The sequence below is a fragment of the Armigeres subalbatus genome, chromosome 3 (genome assembly GCF_024139115.2).
Source record: "Armigeres subalbatus isolate Guangzhou_Male chromosome 3, GZ_Asu_2, whole genome shotgun sequence".
NCBI lineage: Eukaryota > Metazoa > Arthropoda > Insecta > Diptera > Culicidae > Armigeres > Armigeres subalbatus.
In genome coordinates, this window is record NC_085141.1 from 245,701,476 (window position 1) to 245,723,509 (window position 22,034).

The 22,034-nt window shown below is 42.5% G+C and overlaps 1 protein-coding gene across 1 annotated transcript in view; it reads left to right on the forward strand.

Moving 5' to 3' along the window:
- LOC134222842 (lysozyme-like) overlaps positions 1-22,034 on the forward strand; it is a 180,901-nt gene that overhangs the window by 15,177 nt on the left and 143,690 nt on the right. The window contains exon 2 of the mRNA XM_062701993.1: positions 5,094-5,270. Within this exon, the coding sequence (XP_062557977.1) occupies positions 5,094-5,270 (177 nt within the window). The remainder of the gene's footprint in view (positions 1-5,093; positions 5,271-22,034) is intronic.

Consider the following 22,034-nt stretch of genomic DNA (forward strand, 5'->3'; position numbering starts at 1 on the left):
AATTACAATTCGAAAGCTTGAGAAGAATATACATCTGCTATCGCTGCTGTCGCGACCAGACCAACCAAAGCTGCTAATGCTGCTACCTCCGAACGACAAATTAAGTAGAGAGCAGTTCTACCCGCTCTCTGACTTATTCGTCATCGGGAACTGCTACCTCCGGCGACATTTCGACCAGCAGGGGCGGTGCCACCCGCTTACCCGCTGCCTACCAATGCCACCGGGAACACGGACCTACTCCTGTAGGTCCTCCGCCGCTTGGACCTACTCCTGTAGGTCCTGGTCCAGGAATGGGCACTACGCTATGGTAGTCTCCGCCCAGGTGTACGTCCCACCTTCGATGCGTTCCAACACATCGGCCAAAAATTCGAAACATTCTTGCCTGTTTTACTCATATCTATGGACATATGAGACATGGTCCACTAGTGATGAGTTAACACTCCATTCGTGCCATTCATACCTTGTTGCCATGTCTTACCATTAATGCCTTCAAGTTCATTAGTTGCAATATAATTGCCTACATTTTGGCGAATTGTCAGCAATACGCACTGAGCTTTCATAACTTGGTTACATCGCATGTTCAAGAATTTGTGATATGAAAAGATGTATAACATTAAAATAATATTGAATTTTGCTTAATTTTTATTTTCTTAATATTTTTAATTTTTTTAAATAACCTCATTGCTACCACTACAATCCCGCTCACCTGTACTCTCTAAGATGTGACAGTGTTGTCTAATGTACATTTAAATATTATTTCTATGTTATTTTTTTTTTTAGGATCTTCAGGATCCAACTTATTAGTATTTCATTTTCAAACGTTTTCAGCATCCAACATTGTACAACATGGGATTTAATTTTTTTTTTATTATTTATTCAATTGGTATTCTTATTGCGATAGAATACCTTCATTTATTCAAAGCCTATTCAAAATCCAAACCAACAGATCAACGCTAATCTAATACAAATCAAATATCATTCCAACTCAAATCGAAATTCAGTCCAAATACAATTCAAATTAAATACAATCCAATTACAAATCTATTCAAAGTCAAATCCGGATAAAATCCAAATCCAATCCAAATCTAATCCAATCCAATTCCAATCCAAATCTTAATCAAATTAAATCAAATTCAATCTAATACAAATCATATCCAAACCCAATCAAAATTCAATCTAATGCAAATCATATCCAAACCCAATCCAATCAAATCCAATCCAAATCCAATCCAAATCCAATCCAAATCCAATCCAAATCCAATCCAAATCCAATCCAAATCCAATCCAAATCCAATCCAAATCCAATCCAAATCCAATCCAAAACCAATCCAAATCCAATCCAAACCCAATCCAAACCAATCCAAACCAAATCAATCCAAACCAATCCAAACCAATCAATCCAAACCAATCCAAACCAATCCAAACCAATCCAAATCCAATCCAAAACCAATCCAATCCAAACCAATCCAAACCAATCCAAACCAATCCAAACCAATCCAAACCAATCCAAACCAATCCAAACCAATCCAAACCAATCCAAACCAATCCAAACCAATCCAAACCAATCCAAAACCAATCCAAACCAATCCAAACCAATCCAAACCAATCCAAACCAATCCAAACCAATCCAAACCAATCCAAATCAATCCAACCAACAAATCCAATCCAAATCTAATCCAAATCCAATCCAAATCCAATCCAAATCCAATCCAAATCCAATCCGAATCCAATCCAAATCCAATCCAGATCCAATCCAAATCTAATCCAAATCCAATCCAAATCTAATCCAAATCCAATCGAAATCTAATCCACATCCAATCCAAATCCAATACAAATCCAAATCCAAGCCAAATCTAATTTATATCCAATCCAAATCCAATTGAAACACAACCCAAATCCAATACAAATTCAAAAATTCAATCCATATCCAACCCAGATGCAATCCAAATTCAATTCAAATCACATCCAATCAAAATTCAATACAATTCCAATACAATTCAAATCCAAATTCAATTCAAATACAATCTAATCTTATCCAAATCCAATCCAAATCCAATCTAAATTCAATCACAATTCAAACCACATCCAATCCAATTCAAATCTATTGCAAATTCAATCCAATCCAAATGCAATTTGAATCTAATCTAGTCCAACCTCAATCCAAGTCCAATTCTAATCCAATAGGAATTCAATACAAATCTAATCCAAATTCAATCTAAACCAAATCCATTCAAAATCCTATTCACATCCAAAATCCAATCCAGTCCAAATCGAATACAAATCAAGTCCAACTCCAATCCAAATCCAATTCGAATCCAATCCAAATTTAATCCAAATCCAGTACAGTTTCAATGCAAATACAAACTAAATCCAATCCAAATAAAAATCATATTTGAGTATATTTCAAATTTAATCCAATCCAAATGCTATCCCAATTCAATCCAAATTTGATCTAAATCCAATCCAATTTCATTGCAAATTCAATACAATTCCAATCCAAATCCAAAATTGGTCCAACTCCACTCCAAATCCAATCCATATCCAATTGGAGTTCAATCCAAATCCAATCCACATGCAATGCAAATCCAAATCAAATTCAAATTAAATTTAACTCCAATCCCAAATGCAAAATAAATCCATTCCATATTCAATGCAAATCCAAATCTAATTCAAATCCAATTCAACTCCAATTTAAATTCAATCCAAATCCAACCCAAGTCCAATCCAAATCTAATCCAAATCCAATCCAAATCCAATCCAGATCTATTTCAAATCCAGTCCACATCCATTCAATTCGAATCCAAATCTAATCTAATGAAAATCCAATTCGATTTCACTGCAATTACAGTCCAAATACAAATTCTTTTCAAACCGATTCCAATTTACAATTCCAATTTAATCCACTTTAAATCCAATCTACTCCAACTTAAATAGAATTATATTGGATCCGATTTCAATGCAAATACAATCCAAATCCATTCCAGATACAATAAAATTCTTATCTATTCCACGTTCAATGCAATCTAAATACAATCCAATTCAAATTCAATCCAACTCCAATTTGAATCCAACCCAGATCCAATGCAATCCAATTCAAATCTAATCCAATCCAAATCCATGCACACCAAATCCCTCTCTATTCCAAGTCCATTCCAAAACCAATCAAACCCAATCCATGTCTAATTCCAATCCAATCCTTATCTAATCTGAATCCAGTGCAAAGTATCACATGTATTCGATATCTAAGAGAGTTATTAAATTCGTTTGTAAGTCGCTTCTAATCAAAATGATTTTGTTTTCCAACTCAAATAGTGGTACAATAATTTTTAAAAGAATATAAAAACCGAATACAATACTCTATTTGGAATCCACACATATGTCTCCATATCAAATCTTTGCCTGATTTCGATAAGAACCATATTTAAAATCTAATTCTAAACTCATTTCAGAACAGGTCTATCTTCGTTGGGCTGTCTTTATTCTTAGACTTCCGTCTTCCACCACCGGAGTCTTCTTATTATATTTCTTTACCAGAGAGCTATCTTTATCTTTATTCAGACCTCCTGCGGTATATATTCCAATTCAAATTAAACTAAAACTACAACTAAGTTCGGCTTAATTCAATCTTAATCCAATCTAATTACAATACAAATCCAGTCCACATGCAATCTTAATCACCCTAGTAGCACAAGTTGAACCGATTTTGTTGCTGCAACTCAAATGTAGCTAAATTCAGTTGTATATAGGTTGCAGAACCCTCTATGTCACGTGTGTGCTGCTCGGGCAATTTCAAATTCAACCAAAACTAGGCTAAGGCTAAGTTACCATCCATATCCATCTCAATCGTAAATCAATACTAAATACATTAAAATACAAAAGATCGCGATCAAACAATTCCAAAATCAATCCTTAATTCAGTTCAAACAATATCCGAATTCAGTTTAAATTCAATTTCAAGTTGAATACAAATCTATTCCACGTCCAATCCTAAATCAATTTTATATTCGAATGCAATCAGCTCAATCCGAATTCGATCTAAATCCTTTCGACTAAGTACGAATCAGTTACGATTCATATCCAGATACTCAGATTAATTCATGGACAAGCCTAATTATTGAAAACATTTCCACACTAAACATGAGAATCCGAATTCACGAGCTTGCCAGGCTCATAGAATCCCTATGGATAATTTGGAAACGATCACTGGTTAGGCTAACCATGTTGTAAATCCTAATTCAATCACAACCAAATCCTTTCAAATCTGTTTTAATTTTATCTGAATCCAATCCATATAAATACAAATCTAATTTACTCCAAATCGTCCAAATCGAATACAAACCAAGTCCAACTCCAATCCAAATCCAATTCGAATCCAATCCAAATTTAATCCAAATCCAGTACAGTTTCAATGCAAATACAAACTAAACTAAACTAAAACTAACTAAATCCAAATAAAAATCATATTTGAGTATATTTCAAACTTAATCCAATCCAAATGCAATCCCAATTCAATCCAAATTTGATCTAAATCCAATCCAATTTCTATGCAAATGAGGTTATTTTCTTAATATTTTTAATTTTTTTAAATAACCTCATTGCTACCACTACAGCTGCCAATATCTTAAGAGTATTCAAGAGTAAAAATTAGTAAATCGTGAAATATAAAATTAAGATTCTTATGGAAACTTTGCACAGGCAGTTCACAACGCCCATTTTCGCCTACTGTGTAGGGCAACGTCTGCTGGGTAACTAGTTTTCTTATGAAAATCTATTAGTACCTAATCGTTTAAATTTTTTATAGGGCGAACGGGTGTTTCATTTGTTTATATGTTCTTAGAGTCATTTACCTACATATTGCCTACGACTTGATGACAGCATTTATCCAATTATATTGCATCACCGTTCTGTGTTATAAAATATGCAAGTACTGTTTGCATTCTCAATTAATCGAACAGTCACATGAACGCCTCATACCCACGTCTTTACTGTTATTGGTATGCATAATTAGTTAGGATTAAGCGCACAGATTCCAAGAGGATTAAGCATATCGTCAGTGTATTACAATCGCATTCCTTCGTTCCTTTGCCTTCCAGTTCTGGAGAACCCGGTGACCGAGGTGTGCCTGCGCTGCATCTGTGACGCGTCCAGCGGATGTGACCCGACGGTGCGCTGTACTGGCGAGTCGTGCGGAATGTTCCGAATCACGTGGGCGTATTGGGCCGACGCGGGCAAACCAGTTCTGCCGGGTGATGTTCCCGAGTCCCAGGGCGGTGAGTATTCTGATGCCGCGCCAATCAATGGTTGATGATGGTGCGGTGCGGTGGCTGTTGATTGTAATTATAGGACACATAAATAAGCTCTCGGACATGAATTATGCATCGGAACCTGCTTTCCAAGGGGGATAAAGCCGTTTATGGCTTGTCGTAAAAAGCCATCGTTAGTGTTATACGGGAGGTATGATAAATGTATTGATTATGGGTCGTTTACCATATCGGAATGAAAGTTATAATTATTGATGTCGGATATAAATCTGGAAGTGAAGTAAGCTAGAAAAAACTCTCTCAGAGAGTGGATTGTTCGTGTATATTGCTCGGTGGATGGCACTGACACAACAGTGCACTGGTTTCTACGAAAACCTATTAGGCTGCACTCTTTTGAATTACCAATATAAAGGTCAAGGAGCACGTAAATATGAGAACATATTCTGCTTCTGAGACTTGAGATAATTGTTAAGTATAGTATACGAGAACATGTTTTTTTCGCTTTTGATAGTGAACCAGATTCATTGCTTTCCGGATAATCAAAATAACTCTAACAGCTGTTTCTATGTATGTATGAATCCCATTATTGTTTGCGTCCCACCAGGCACAAAATGCATAAACCCAATATTTGTTTTATACGTTTTGTATTCATCAATGTCTCGATTAACCTAAACTTCCACTTCCTTTTCCAATTTTCACCTTTCTCGGACAACAAAGGTGAAGTGGAAGGCTACAATTTCCTACAACTCCAACTCAATGAAGTTTTTTCGTTCGGTTTTGGATCTCATGTTCATGGACATTAGGATGTCCCATCCCGATTTTGGCAACACCCGTTTTTGGCAACATTTTCTTCCCGATTTTGGCAACAACCTTGAAAATATTTTTTTCATTACTTTTTAGAGCTAAAACCTTTTTGCCTTTCTCGTATACTAAGTATACGGTAAAGGCTATATGATCGCTCCAAAAACAAACTTTTTATAGAAGGCCCGGAGACCCATAGTGTTATATACCAATCGACTCAGTTCGACGAATTGAGGTGATGTCTGTGTGTATGTGTGTGTGTGTGTGTGTGTGTATGTGTGTGTGTATGTGTGTGTGTGTGTGCGCAAAACTACTCAACAAAATGTCACTCATTTTTCGGGCACTTATCCTCAACCGATTTGCTTGCAACAAATTGCATTCGACGCAGAATCCTGTCCCATTGTTTCCTATTTGAAATTTGCTAGATCGAACTATGGGATCGAGAGTTATGGCCAAAATACAAATTCATATGAAAAAATCGCGTAAAAAATGTCACTCATTTTTCGAACACTTATCCTCAACCGATTTGCTCGCAACAAGTTGCATTCGACGCAAAATCCTGTCCCATTGATTCCTATTTGAAATTGGCCAGATCGAACTATGGGATCGAAAGTTATGGCCAAAATACAAAATCATACGCAAAAATCGCGTAAAAAATGTCACTCATTTTTCGGGCACTTATCCTCAACCGATTTGCTCGCAACAAATTGCATTCGACGCAGAATCCTGTCCCATTGTTTCCTATTTGAAATTGGCCAGATCGAACTATGGGATCAAAAGTTATGGCCAAAATACAAATTCATATGAAAAAATCGCGTAAAAATGTCACTCATTTTTCGGACACTTATCCTCAACCGATTTGCTCGCAACAAGTTGCATTCGACGCAGAATACTGTCCCATTGTTTCCTATTTGAAATTGGCCAGATCGAACTATGAGATCGAAAGTTATGGCCAAAATACAAAATCATACGCAAAAATCGCGTAAAAAATGTCACTCATTTTTCGGGCACTTATCCTCAACCGATTTGCTCGCAACAAATTGCATTCGACGCAGAATCCTGTCCCATTGTTTCCTATTTGAAATTGGCCAGATCGAACTATGGGATCAAAAGTTATGGCCAAAATACAAAATCATACGAAAAAATCGCGTAAAAAATGTCACTCATTTTTCGGGCACTTATCCTCAACCGATTTGCTCGCAACAAGTTGCATTCGACGCAGAATCCTGTCCCATTGTTTCCTATTTGAAATTGGCCAGATCGAACTATGGGATCGAAAGTTATGGCCAAAATACAAAATCCTACGAAAAAATCGCGTAAAAAATGTCACTCATTTTTCGGGCACTTATCCTCAACCGATTTGCTCGCCTCAAGTTGCATTCGACGCAGAATCCTGTCCCATTGTTTCCTATTTGAAATTGGCCAGATCGAACTATGGGATCGAAAGTTATGGCCAAAATACAAAATCATACGAAAAAATCGCGTAAAAAATGTCACTCATTTCTCGGGCACTTATCCTCAACCGATTTACTCGCAACAAATTGCATTCGACGCAGAATCCTGTCTCATTGTTTCCTATTTGAAATTGGCCAGATCGAACTATGGGATCGAAAGTTATGGCCAAAATACAAAATCATACAAAAAATCGCGTAAAAAATGTCACTCATTTTTCGGGCACTTATCCTCAACCGATTTGCTCGCAACAAATTGCATTCGACGCAGAATCCTGTCCCATTAATTCCTATTTGAAATTGGCCAGATCGAACTATGGGATCGAAAGTTATGGCCAAAATACAAAATCATACGCAAAAATCGCGTAAAAAATGTCACTCATTTTTCGGGCACTTATCCTCAACCGATTTGCTCGCAACAAATTGCATTCGACGCAGAATCCTGTCCCATTGTTTCCTATTTGAAATTGGCCAGATCGAATCATGGGATCAAAAGTTATGGCCAAAATACAAATTCATACGAAAAATCGCGTAAAAATGTCACCTCATTTTCGGACACTTATCCTCAACCGATTTGCTCGCAACAAGTTGCATTCGACGCAGAATCCTGTCCCATTGTTTCCTATTTGAAATTGGCCAGATCGAACTATGGGATCGAAAGTTATGGCCAAAATACAAAATCATACAAAAAATCGCGTAAAAAACGTCACTCATTTTTCGGGCACTTATCCTCAACCGATTTGCTCACAACAAATTGCATTCGACGCAGAATCCTGTCCCCTTGTTTCCTATTTGAAATTGGCCAGATCGAACTATGGGATCAAAAGTTATGGCCAAAATACAAAATCATACGAAAAAATCGCGTAAAAATGTCACTCATTTTTCGGGCACTTATCCTCAACCGATTTGCTCGCAACAAGTTGCATTCGACGCAGAATCCTGTCCCATTGTTTCCTATTTGAAATTGGCCAGATCGAACTATGGGATCGAAAGTTATGGCCAAAATACAAAATCCTACGAAAAAATCGCGTAAAAAATGTCACTCATTTTTCGGGCACTTATCCTCAACCGATTTGCTCGCCTCAAGTTGCATTCGACGCAGAATCCTGTCCCACTGTCTCCTTTTTTAAATTGGCCAGATCGAACTATGGGATCGAAAGTTATGGCCAAAATACAAAATCATACGAAAAAATCGCGTAAAAAATGTCACTCATTTTTCGGGCACTTATCCTCAACCGATTTACTCGCAACAAATTGCATTCGAAGCAGAATCCTGTCTCATTGTTTCCTATTTGAAATTGGCCAGATCGAACTATGGGATCGAAAGTTATGGCCAAAATACAAAATCATACAAAAAATCGCGTAAAAAATGTCACTCATTTTTCGGGCACTTATCCTAAACCGATTTGCTCGCATTAAATTGCATTCGACGCAGAATGTCTCATATTTTCTTATTGAAAATTGGCCAGATCGGACTATGGGCTTAAATATTATGGTCAAATTACTATTCATTGTGAAAAAAAGTTCAAAAAAGTCTAGCTCATTTTTTTAGCACTTAGACTTCATCTATTCCCCCCCAAGCAACACAAGTTCAACAAATCTGGTTGCAGTAACCATATAGTGACTGAATCCGGTCATATATAAGTTACTGTGATTGGTGTGCAATATGTGTGCTTCTGAGGTCGCTCACAACAGATTGCATTCGACGCAGAATCTTGTCCCATTGTTTCCTATAGAAACTTGGCCGGATCGTACAATTGGGTCAAAAGTTATGGCGAAAATACTAATTTTAAAACTACAAAATAAAATGCCATTTTTTGCTCTTATGCTCATCCGATTTGTTTGCAACAAATTGCGTTTGTCGATAATTTTTTTTATGCATATAAACAAATATGAAAAATAAGACCAATCCACATATTGGTGTTATTTGAGATTTTTCCAAACCCTTTGAACGAACGAGAAAGGCACCATCACCGCTAGGTGGATTAATCTGGGCTTTATAACTATATAATAGGATAAACAAAACCCAAAGTGAATGTTATTAAGGTTTATATGCGTACTATGAGCTGTGTACGAATAGTGGGCACTTTCACTGAGTTAATGAACCACCACTCATATTACCGCTCATTGCAAACAAAGTCTATTGAAACTTTTCTGCTCTTTTTATTCTCGTTTTCCATATACATATTCACACTACGCTAATCTAACCAGCCCACCGTATAATTTTGTATTTATTGGCATCTCACTGATTTTGTCGTCGATACGCTGACTAACACCGTTGTACATAGTACAACACCTATTAAGCGAAGCCCGCTGTTTACATCACAATGCAACCGATACTGCATGAGTGATCCAGGAATAAGCGACACCCGTAGGTTTAATTGCTAGTGATTAGCACATTCGATTTTCTAAATGCGCTGGTAAGAGTTTGATAACGCAGAGGTGAACCAGTCAAGAGCTGAAAGCCTCTTTAATAAAGGAGGAAAAAAAAAGTTTGATAACATGTAACCGTAAGGCTCTCGAGCAGACATTGACTTAAATCAGATCATGAGAAAAAATCGGGTTAATCTAAGCCTACTTCATATTCTGCCGCGGGGCAAGTTATGAGCTTCCTAAGATCTTTGAAATTGAACGTTTGATTCATCGTTTATTGATCTTCTACGCTCACCAATGGTAGCTGATTGAGTGAAGCGAATCACTTGGTAACACAACATCGTTGTTCCGGTGCGTTGATAGAAGAAGTCATTCAAGCATTCTAAAAATGAAGACCTCCATGGGTCTGGAACTCTAGTACACTGAATGGGAGGCGTTGATACTTTCTCTCGACTATCTTATCATCTTGAAAGAAGGGCGAATATTTGAAGGAGAACACATATAGGAGAACCATATGGTTTCATTGTACTAGAGCAAGCGGGGTACGAATGCAAAAATCGTTGCTTACGTGGATACCTCACCACGGCTTGGCTTGATAGACGGTGTTGCTCATTATTTATCACAGCAACGATCGCTCCTACTCATTGTTTGCCATCCATCTGAGTGAGGCAGTTCACTCATTGGCTATGGATGTAGCATAGATTGCAATAGATCAATGCTCACAATGCTCACTCACACTTCCAATGCCTGCTATCGTGTGTTCTGTTTGTGATGGTGGAGTATCAGAAGTGGAGTACCTCCTGTGAAGTTCCCATGAGATCGCTGGTGTAATTTTTATTATTATTTATTCAGGCTAAGGCCGGAGTGGCCTCTGCGGCACATAACAGTCGTCTGTGTCTCCGTCTACTGCTGTACGTTACCAGTCACGCAGTCTACGGAGTTTCCGTAAATCGTCTTCCACCTGATCGATCCACCTTGATCGCTGTACACCTCGCCTTATTGTGCCTGTCGGATCGTTGTAGAGAACCATTTTTACTCCAAGTGCTCGTTGGCCCTCCACAAGCATTGTCCACGTTCCTGCCACGTTGCGTTTCCGAATTTGTCTGGTGATATCGTTATCGGAGGTCGAGTGAGCCCAAGTACACGAATTCTTCAACCACCTTGATTTTGTCGAATAGCCGTTGTCTTCTCTTGAGCCTACTTCGTCTTCAACGTGTTAATCAATAGCATGGAGAACTGGAGTGCGATGAGCTGAAGCGAGCATCAGTAGGTTGACTGCTATCGAGTGTCAGAGGTGGCATGCCGCAAATGGTCTTCCAGCTTCCACTTGGCCACACTATCACTCGTAGTGCGTGGTGCACATAGTGCGCATGGATCAATCATTACCGCCTGAAATATTCCTGGGTGCTGAAAGACCGACTGGTGCAAAGGGATTTGGATTTAGTGATTCGAGTGTAGTTAACCCATACTCAGACTACATTGGATACGCTTGACCAATGTGCAGAATGGAGATTTCCGTTACCATTTTCTAAAACAATGGAACGTCTTATGCCTTGCGTTCGTTTTTCCCACAATGTCAGCGAAAATTGTGCACAGAACTTTACTCTTAATCACACCGACCACAAGAAAGTTTGACTCCATAAATATCCATTATATAAGAATCCGAAATTTGTAGCACATTTAGTCATCTTGTATCCATCGAATCGCTATTTTCGGTGGACTAAAGATTGAAGTCAGTACTTCAATGGACTACTATAGAAACGTTTTTTTATTACTACAATTTTTTGTAAGGACATGGCCGACGCTATTGTTAATTTCAAATATTATTCATTATTAAATTTGTAATATGAAATTGGCTATTTGGTTAAATTATGTTTTGATTACCATTCTTGAGTTTGTTTCAATTTTGTTTGAGCTGCAATCTCCGAGTTATGAATTATAACGCAAAAATGATAATTATGATGCACGTGCATCACTTAAACACATTCCATATACTTTGTAGTACATATTCTAAGTATTTAGCTTCAATCATGCAAACAAAAAAAAAATGAAATTTAGTATGAAATTTTTTCCCCATTTTGGCAACATTAAAATCCGGTCGTGTTGCCAAAATCGGGAAGGGACTGTATATGCTTATTACACCGGTAAATACTATGAACTAAACTCAAGAATATTTTGGAGTATCTTGAAGATCCCGTACGTAGGATTGGGAATATACCGACGATAAAGACATTGCAATAGCTTTGATTAATCCGGTAGATACTTTATAGCTGAACTCCAGAACGTTCAGGAGTACCATAAGCGTCTCCTTTTGAGGAAAATATGCTTTGCATCATGCGTATATGGTTATTGAACCAGATTGGGTGTATACCGACTGTGGGATACTCCCGGTTCGCACTTCAGCGAAAGCACCCGCGACTGAACCTTTCGGATAAACTACGCGATAACGGTAACAGCAGTGATATGGTCACTAGAATAATTAGTTTATTGGCGCACTTCGAATGATACCACTATCGGCATAGTTGTGTGAACTGTAATTTATTTTACTTATATAACACGCGGCGCACTGCCGACGATCGGTATCACCGGCGGTCGAGATAGAACTAAATCTACTCCCTACATCTACCTACTACCGGGATGCTGCAAGCACATCATCCAAAAGCCTACGGTCGAGAGAGGCTATCGTGTGGCAAACGATGAGAATTAAACAACTGACCATTGATCAATTCACATCTAGTGCGTATCGATACAGTGGCTTGCAAAGAAAATGAAATAATTATCTAACATACCGGCCCCCTTGAGTTCACTCAATTCTACAAACTAATATTTCAAAGACACTTAATCCTAATTTTATCACTTCGTTGACGTCGCTCTCCTTGGAATCTAACATCCGCTTACTTCTCGATGACTTCTGCCGACCACCTACCGGGTTGTTGCAAGCGTAAATTCCTGTCGCAAAAACTGCCAAAGAACGAGACGACTTGAATCCGAGACTTAACAACAAATGGAATGACATAAATTATCGATCGTCCTCTGGCGATAGTGGACGAGATCTCCATTGGGGGCGTGTAACACAGTACTGAAGTGCCAACGGTTTCCCCAAATGGGGACAGGAAATACTTATTCTGGTTTGTTGTAGACGGATGGATGTTGGGTCGTCCAGGCATACGTACAGCAGACAGCGACTATCGAAGGAGAGCAGATCAGTTTGTTTCTAACGACATAGAAGAGAATATACGTAATTTGGGGTTAGCCCCCTGGCGATAGCGGCGGGTAACACCGCAAGATGCCAAAGTGCCCCAACGGTGGCGATAATACTTATTTGTTCAGGACCTACTGTCCTTCTACGGCTGGTTGGCCATCTCGAATGGGAAGAATACAAATTTTCGACACTGCTCTGCGATACCTACCTGGATACCTGGTTGGCTACAGCGTCGATACACCTATGCCTGGCGTATTGTAGAGCTCCATAATCGTCGGTCTTGGGCGATGTTCCTCCAGTTTCCCGAACGTTCAGGGTCCCCAGGTCCGATTCCACCGCGTGCAGCCAGCGTGTTCGTGGCCTTCCACGAAGTCGCCGGCCCCTATCTGGTTCTCTGTTGAATATTGTTTTCGCTATTCTTTCTTCCGACATTCACACTAAGTGACCAGCCCACTGAAGTCTGCCGTATTTTATACGATTCACAATATTTTCTTCTTTGTATACTTGATACAGCTCATGATTCATGCGTCTGCGCCACACACCATTTTCTAGTTTCCCTCCGAGTACACGCAGCACTTTTCGCTCGAAAACCCCGAAACCTCTCCGGTCCGCCTCTTTTAATGTCCGTGCTTCATATCCATAAAGGGCCACTGGTAGAATCACAGTTTTGTATAGAGCAAATTTCGTTTCCGTCTGCATGTTGCGGGACCTAAGCTGGTTACGTAATCCGTAAAAAGCCCTATTCGCAGTAGCAATACGTATTTTCACTTCACGGGAAAAGTCATTGTCACATATCACAAGCGTTCCGAGGTAAACAAATTCTTCAACATTTAAAACACCCCCATCAAGCACTACCTCTGCACCAACACCACTAGGTCTTCCTCTATCTCTTACTGCCACCATGTACTTTGTCTTGGTGGAGTTAATGGTTAAGCCTATCCTCGCCGTCTCCCTCTTCAGTGGGACAAAAGCCTCCACTACTGCTCTGCGATCGATTCCAATAAGGTCGATGTCGTCCGCAAAACCCAGGAGCATATGCGTGATTTGGGAGGAGGAAGTTTTGCCGCAGGAGTGGATGGAAGGTGTCGTGTGTCCCATCTACAAAAAGGGCGATAAGCTGGATTGTAGCAACTACCGCGCAATCACATTGCTGAACGCCGCCTACAGGGTACTCTCCCAAATTTTATGCCGCCGACTAGCACCAACTGCAAGGGAGTTCGTGGGGCAGTACCAGGCGGGTTTTATGGGCGAACGCTCCACCACGGACCAGGTGTTCGCCATTCGCCAAGTACTGCAGAAATGCCCCGAATACAACGTGCCCACACATCATCTATTCTTCGACTTCAAAGCCGCATGTGATACAATCGATCGGGACCAGCTATGGCAGCTAATGCACGAACACGGTTGATCAAAGCGACGATGGATCGGGTGATGTGCGTAGTTCGAGTTTCAGGGGCATTCTCGAGTCCCTTCGAAACCCGCAGAGGGTTACGGCAAGGTGATGGTCTTTCGTGTCTGCTATTCAACATCGCTTTGGAAGGGGTAATACGAAGAGCAGGGATTAACACGAGTGGTACAATTTTCAATAAGTCCGTCCAGCTATTTGGCTTCGCCGACGACATAGATATTATGGCACGTAACTTTGAGAAGATGGAGGAAACCTACATCAGACTGAAGAAGGAAGCTAAGCGGATCGGACTAGTCATCAACACGTCGAAGACGAAGTACATGATAGGAAGAGGTTCAAGAGAAGACAATGTGAGCCACCCACCGCGAGTTTGCATCGGTGGTGACGAAATCGAGGTGGTAGAAGAATTTGTGTACTTGGGCTCACTGGTGACTGCCGAAAATGACACCAGCAGAGAAATTCGGAGACGCATAGTGGCCGGAAATCGTACGTACTTTGGACTCCGCAAGACGCTCCGATCGAATAGAGCTCGCCGCCGTACCAAACTGACAATCTACAAAACGCTCATTAGACCGGTACGGACACGAGACCTGGACGATGCTCGTGGAGGACCAACGCGCACTTGGAGTTTTCGAAAGAAAAGTGCTGCGTACCATCTATGGTGGGGTGCAGATGGCGGACGGTACGTAGAGGAGGCGAATGAACCACGAGTTGCATCAGCTGTTGGGAGAACCATCCATCGTTCACACCGTGAAAATCGGACGACTGCGGTGGGCCGGGCACGTAGCCAGAATGTCGGACAGTAACCCGGTGAAAATGGTTCTCGACAACGATCCGACGGGCACAAGAAGGCGAGGATCGCAGCGGGCAAGGTGGATCGATCAGGTGGAAGATGACTTGCGGACCCTCCGTAGACTGCGTGGTTGGCGATGTGTAGCCATGGACCGAGCCGAATGGAGAAGACTCTTATATACCGCACAGGCCACTTCGGCCTTAGTCTGAATAAATAAATAAATATGCGACCGTGTGATGATAGTGCCGTTCCTCTGCACGCCAGATCTCCTAATAGCGCCTTCGAGTGGAATGTTGAACAATAAATTCGAAAGTGCTTCAATCCGTCTAAGGTCACAAACGAGGTTGACACTTCGTCTGCAATCCGAATACTTGATTTCGAGCCTTCCAGCGTTGCACGTATCAGTCTAATCAGTTCCGCCGGAAAACCATGTTCGGACATTATCTGCCACAGCTCATTTCTTTACACCGAATCTTACGCTTCTTTGAAATCAATGAGCAGATGATGAGTCTGCAAGTTGTTGTTTCGGAATTTTATCAAGGATCATCCGCAGGCTAAACCGTCGTTGATCGGCCCTCACGAAAACCTGCCTGATATTCGCCGACGAAGGACTCCTCAAGCGGTCTCAGTCTGTTAAACAGGATACGCGACAGGATTTTGTACGCCGAGTTCAGAAGGGTGATCCCTCTGTAATTGGCACACTCTAGTCTGTACCCGTTCTTATAGATTGGACATGTGAGGCCATCCAACCAGCCGGCAGGCAGTTCTTCTCCCATATTTTCTGGATAATGTGGTGGATTGATTGATGCAGCTGGTCACTTCCGTGTTTGAGAAGCTCGACCGGGATCTTCCAGTAGCTTTACTGTTTTTCAGCTCGTTTGGAGCCTTCTTAATCTCATCCAGCGTTGGTGGTTCCACAGCTTGACCGTTACCGACTATGTCCATCCTGCTCCTTAATACACCTTCATTTTCACCGTTCAACAAATTTTCGAAGTGCTCCTTCCACCTGGCTGCCACCATAGTCTTGTCTGTCAGCGAATTCCCCTCTCGGTTATTGCACATAGCGGGCATTGGCGCAGTCTTATGCTGCGGCGTAAAACCTCCGCATATCGTTTCTATCCATGTTTTCCTGCGCTTCAGCTGTCACACTCTCTTCGCGTTGCTTTTTTTTCTGCGGTGGATTCGTTTCTTTTCTGCCCATGCTACACTGTACCGCTCTCTGTTGGAACGGGTACCAGCCATTAGCATTCGACTTCAAGCAACATTTTTCTCGTCCGTCACTCGCTGGCACTCCTCATAAAACCAACCATTTCGTTGGCGTCGCTGTGCACTTCCTGCGCTGTTGTAGTCACAGCTTCGTGGATATTTTCCCACAATCTGTTGACGTCGCCAGATCCGGTGTTATCTCCTATCCGCTCGTCCAGCTTCTGGTGGTACTGGCTTCTGTTCAGCAACTCCTTCAAATGTCAAGCGTTGGATACTGAATCGCATCGTTCTGTTGTTTCGTGAATTCATGACGCTGGAGAGTCGCGCCCAAATTTTTGCAACTACAAGGTAGTGATCCAAGTCGATGTTCGGACCTCTAAAGGACCTTGCATCTATAACATCCGAGAAATGTCGTCCGTTGACCAGCACGTGGTATATCTGTGAACAAGTGTCTCCACTCGGATGTTACCAGGTGTGTTTGTAGATATTCTTACGTGCGAAGTAGGAACTGCTTATTGCCATCGCTCTAGCAGCAGCAAAGGTTACAAGTCGCAGACCATTATCGTGGGTAGCGGAATGAAGGCTTTCCGTACCAGGGCGCAGTTGTGTCCCCGATGACAATCTTTACATCATGTGTTGGGCACTCTCCGTAAGCCTTATCAAGGCTCTCATAGAACTTATCCTTCAGGTCATCAGGCTTATCGTTCGACTACCGGTCTAATGAGCGTTTTGTAGATTGTCAGTTTGGTACGGCGGCGAACTCTAAATCGGAGCGTCTTGTGGAGTCCAAAGTACGTACGATTTCCAGCCACTATGCGTTTCCGAATTTCTCTGCTGGTGTCATTTTCGGCAGTCACCAGTGAGCCCAAGTACACAAATTCTTCTACCACCTCGATTTCGTCACCACCGATGCAAACTCGCGGTGGGTGGCTCACATTGTCTTCTCTTGAACCTCTTCCTATCATGTACTTCGTCTTCGACGTGTTGAGGACAGGGATGGGAACGGTTGACATTTCTTTTTATCATTCATTCTGCCACGCAGTCAAAGAAAAACAAAAGCACGGCAGCCGCAGCAGCAGCCACGACCAAGCAGACGACAGTCAGCACATGGTTTTATTATTTTCTCTCCCCACGATGAATATTTCTGTACGCTCATTTACCCGATGTATGACCGTTTTTGGTGGTAAATGATAATTTCATTATTCCTTGCTCATTTTAGAGACTAGAACTAATAAATTAGTACCAACGGCTAGTATTCTTTCTAGGCTTTGCGCCACAGGCAATTAAACTCGATTCTGTTCTGTTTGCGCTGCGCACGAACCAAAACAAGAAATTATATGCAAATGCTGACCGCACCGACGGCTCGACTCTCACGCAGAAGCAAACAAACAGTTTGCCTCATCGGCAAAAAAAATGTCACAATGAGGCGTACATTTTTTTGAAAACCTGTTTCGGTTTGTGCGGTGCATGAAATTTGACCGGATAAAATGTAAACATTCACATAATCACAGTGTTTTACTGTACATTTCCCATCACTGGTTGAGGACTAGTCCGATCCGCTTAGCTTCCCTCTTTAGTCTGATGTAGGCTTCCTCCATCTTCTCAAAGTTACGTGCCATAATATCTATGTCGTCGGCGAAGCCAAATAGCTGGACGGACTTATTGAAAATTGTACCACTCGTGTTAATCCCTGCTCTTCGTATTACCCCTTCCAAAGCGATGTTGAATAGCAGACACGAAAGACCATCACCTTGCCGTAACCCTCTGTGGGTTTCGAAGGGACTGGAGAATGCCCATGAAACTCGAACTACGCATATCACCCGATCCATCGTCGCCTTGATCAACCGTATCAGTTTATCCGGAAATCCGTTTTCGTGCATTAGCTGCCATAGCTGGTCCCGATCGATTGTATCATATGCGGCTTTGAAGTCGATGAATAGATGATGTGTGGGCACGTTGTATTCGCGGCATTTCTGCAGTACTTGGCGAATGGCGAACACCTGGTGGTGGAGCGTTCACCCATAAAACCCGCCTGGTACTGCCCCACGAACTCCCTTGCAGTTGGTGCTAGTCGACGGCATAAAATTTGGGAGAGTACCTTGTAGGCGGCGTTCAGCAATGTGATTGCGCGGTAGTTGCTACAATCCAACTTATCGCCCTTTTTGTAGATGGGACACACGACACCTTCCATCCACTCCTGCGGCAAAACTTCCTCCTCCCAAATCTTGGTAATGACCCAGTGCAGCGCTCTAGCCAGTGCCTCACCACCGTGTTTGAATAGCTCTCCTGGTAGTTGGTCAACCGCAGGGGCTTTGTTGTTCTTCAGCCGGCCGATCTCCTCCTGGATTTCCTAGAGATCCGGAGCCGGTAGAATTATGTCCTGCGCGCGTTCTCCCAGGTTTATCAACATACCGCCATCTTCGTCTGCCACATCGCCATTCAGGTGTTCTTCGTAGTGCTGCCGCCACCTTTGGATCACCTCACGCTCGTTCGTAAGAAGGTTCCCGTTTATGTCCTTGCACATATCAGGCTGTGGCACGTGGCCCTCACGTGAACGGTTTAACCTCTCATAGAACTTTCGTGTGTTATTAGCGCGGTACAGTTGCTCCGTCTCTTCACGGTCTCGATCTTCCTGCTGACGCTTTTTCCTCCGGAAAATCGAGTTTTGTCTGTTCCGCGCCTGTTTATATCGTGCCTCGTTCGCCCTCGTGCGGTGTTGCAGCAATCTCGCCCATGCTGCATTCTTCTCTTCCACTAACTGCTCACATTCGCCGTCATACCAGTCGTTTCTCTGATCCGGGGCACCGTGCCAAGTGCAGCGGTTGCGGTGCTACCAATGGCGGATCGAATATCTCTCCAGCCATCTTCAAGAGACGCTGCGCCTAGCTGCTCTTCCGTTGGAAGTGCCACTTCCAACTGCTGCGCATATTCTGGGCTAGTCTACCGTCTTGTAGCCATCCAATGTTAAGCCGACTTCGACGCGTGTTGTACACCGTCGAGAGTTTTGAGCGCAGGCATACTGCACCGAGGTAGTGGTCGGATTCAATATTCACACTGCGGTAAGTGCGGACGTTCGTGATGTCGGAGAAGAATTTACCGTCGATTAGAACGTGGTCGATTTGGTTTTCCGTTTCTTGGTTTGGTGATCTCCATGTGGCCTTGTGGATATTTTTGCGGGGAAAGAAGGTGCTTCGGACTACCATTCCGCGGGAGGCTGCGAAGTTTATGCATCGTTGGCCGTTATCATTCGATACGGTGTGCAGACTATCCGGTCCGATGACCGGTCTATACATTTCTTCCCTTCCTACCTGTGCGTTCATGTCACCGATGACGATTTTAACGTCCTGCAGTGGGCATCCATCGTATGTCTGCTCCAGCTGTGCGTAGAACGCTTCTTTCTCGTCGTCGGGTCTCCCTTCGTGTGGGCAGTGCACGTTGATGATGCTATAGTTGAAGAAACGGCCTTTAATCCTCAACTTGCACATCCTTGCGTTGATTGGCTGCCACCCAATCACGCGTTGGCGCATCTTACCCAGCACTATGAAGCCGGTTCCCAGCTCGTTGGTGGTGCCACAGCTTTGGTAGAAGGTAGCCGCTCGATGCCCGCTTTTCCACACTTTCTGTCCTGTCCAGCAAATCTCCTGCAGCGCCACGACGTCGAAGTTGCGGGGATGTAATTCATCGTAGATCATCCTGTCGCAACCTGCGAAACCTAGCGACTTGCAGTTCCATGTTCCAAGTTTCCAATCGTGATCCTGTATTCGTCGCCTAGGTCTTTGCCGATTATATCGAGTCGCATTATCTCTTATATTGTTCGTAACGATTGGTTTTCCAGGCGGCTTATTGGGCCTGCGCAAACCTTCTGTCTCGTCGGAGGGCCGTCGTGTCAGGGCTGTTTAGCGTCCCACCTAACACCAGGACTTGGGCTTGTGCGCTTTGAGTGGCACACGGTCGCTTTGGTAGGGCCTACTTGCGGATACATGCAGCTTTTTATAGAGGTTTAACAGGGCCCACTGTCAAACCCCACCACATCCTAGGCAAGCCCAACAACTCGCAGAGGGCCTGGGGAGGGATCGTCAAGCCCTTGGACATAGTCCCTGCTGCCCGATGCAACATGGTGTGCACAGTTTAGTTTAGAGTCCCTCGCTGGCACTCGGACGATGATCAGCCGCCCCTAACATGGAGAACACCTGCTGTTTTGAGTCGATCCTGACAAGGAGAACAGACGCTCAGTAAGATTTGCACCTCCGGATAGGATCAACCCCCCCCCCCTTCACTGTCAGCATACGACCATAGTTCCCACCGGGTTGGTACCCGATCTTCCCTAAGGTTGCTCGTATCCCGGCCAGCACCACTAGGAGGTAGGGATAGGAGTTGGTGGGTAAGAGGCTAAGGATCGCGAGATGGGGTAAATCATCATCATGAACAGTGTTGCCGAAACACATAACAAATGCAAGAGCTACACATTTAATGACTTTTGACATATTGCGCATTTCATCAGTTGCATTTCATCATAAGTTGTACGGTAATGCACGTCTAATATACTACAATCCCCTTTTGATATAAAATGGCAAACATGTTTGGATTATACATATGAATTACTTTAACGCAGCATGAGCATGATTGACCGCCCACGTTTGCTACTCCGTTATTGCCAGGTCAGCTGTAATTACACAGAGAACTAACAGTTTGGGACTAACATCATCTTCAATGTGAGAACTGGTGACCCAAAACATAAGCAATACCAGCGCCGGCCGTGTCCGAATGCAGGTCAATGAAGGAACAGGTAGGAAATATACCAGTGCTATGTCAATTATCGACTATTTCTCAGCCCCTTAGGCCTAGATAAACTAAACCACTTGGGACCTTCATAGTACTTCCTTGATGAGGCCACGGTGTGACTGAAGTGCCTAAAACGCTCTAACTATCGATTATTTGCAATAGTTGTCCTATCTCCATATACCGGTGCTATGTCAATTATGTGACTATTTCTCAGCCCTTGGGCCTAGCACGGTAAACTAAACCACTTGGGACCTTCATAGTGTTTCCCTTGATGAGGCCACGGGGTGACTGAGTGCCTAAAACCTCTAACTATCGATTATTTGCATAGTTGTCCTATCTCCATATACCGGTGCTATGTCAATTATGCTATTTCTCAGCCCTTAGGCCTAGCCGGTAAACTAAACCCTTGGGACCTTCATAGTACTTCCCTTGATGAGGCCATGGGGTGACTGAAGTGCCTAAAACCTCTAACTATCGATTATTTGCAATAGTTGTCCTATCTCCATATACCGGTGCTATGTCAATTGTGACTATTTCTCAGCCCTTAGGCCTAGCCGGTAACTAAACCACTTGGGACCTTCATAGTGTTTCCCTTGATGAGGCCACGGGGTGACTGAAGTGCCTAAAACCTCTAACTATCGATTATTTGCATAGTTGTCCTATCTCCATATACCGTGCTATGTCATTATGACTATTTCTCAGCCCCTTAGGCCTAGCACAGTAAGCCTTAACCATAGGACCAACAATGCGTAACTAG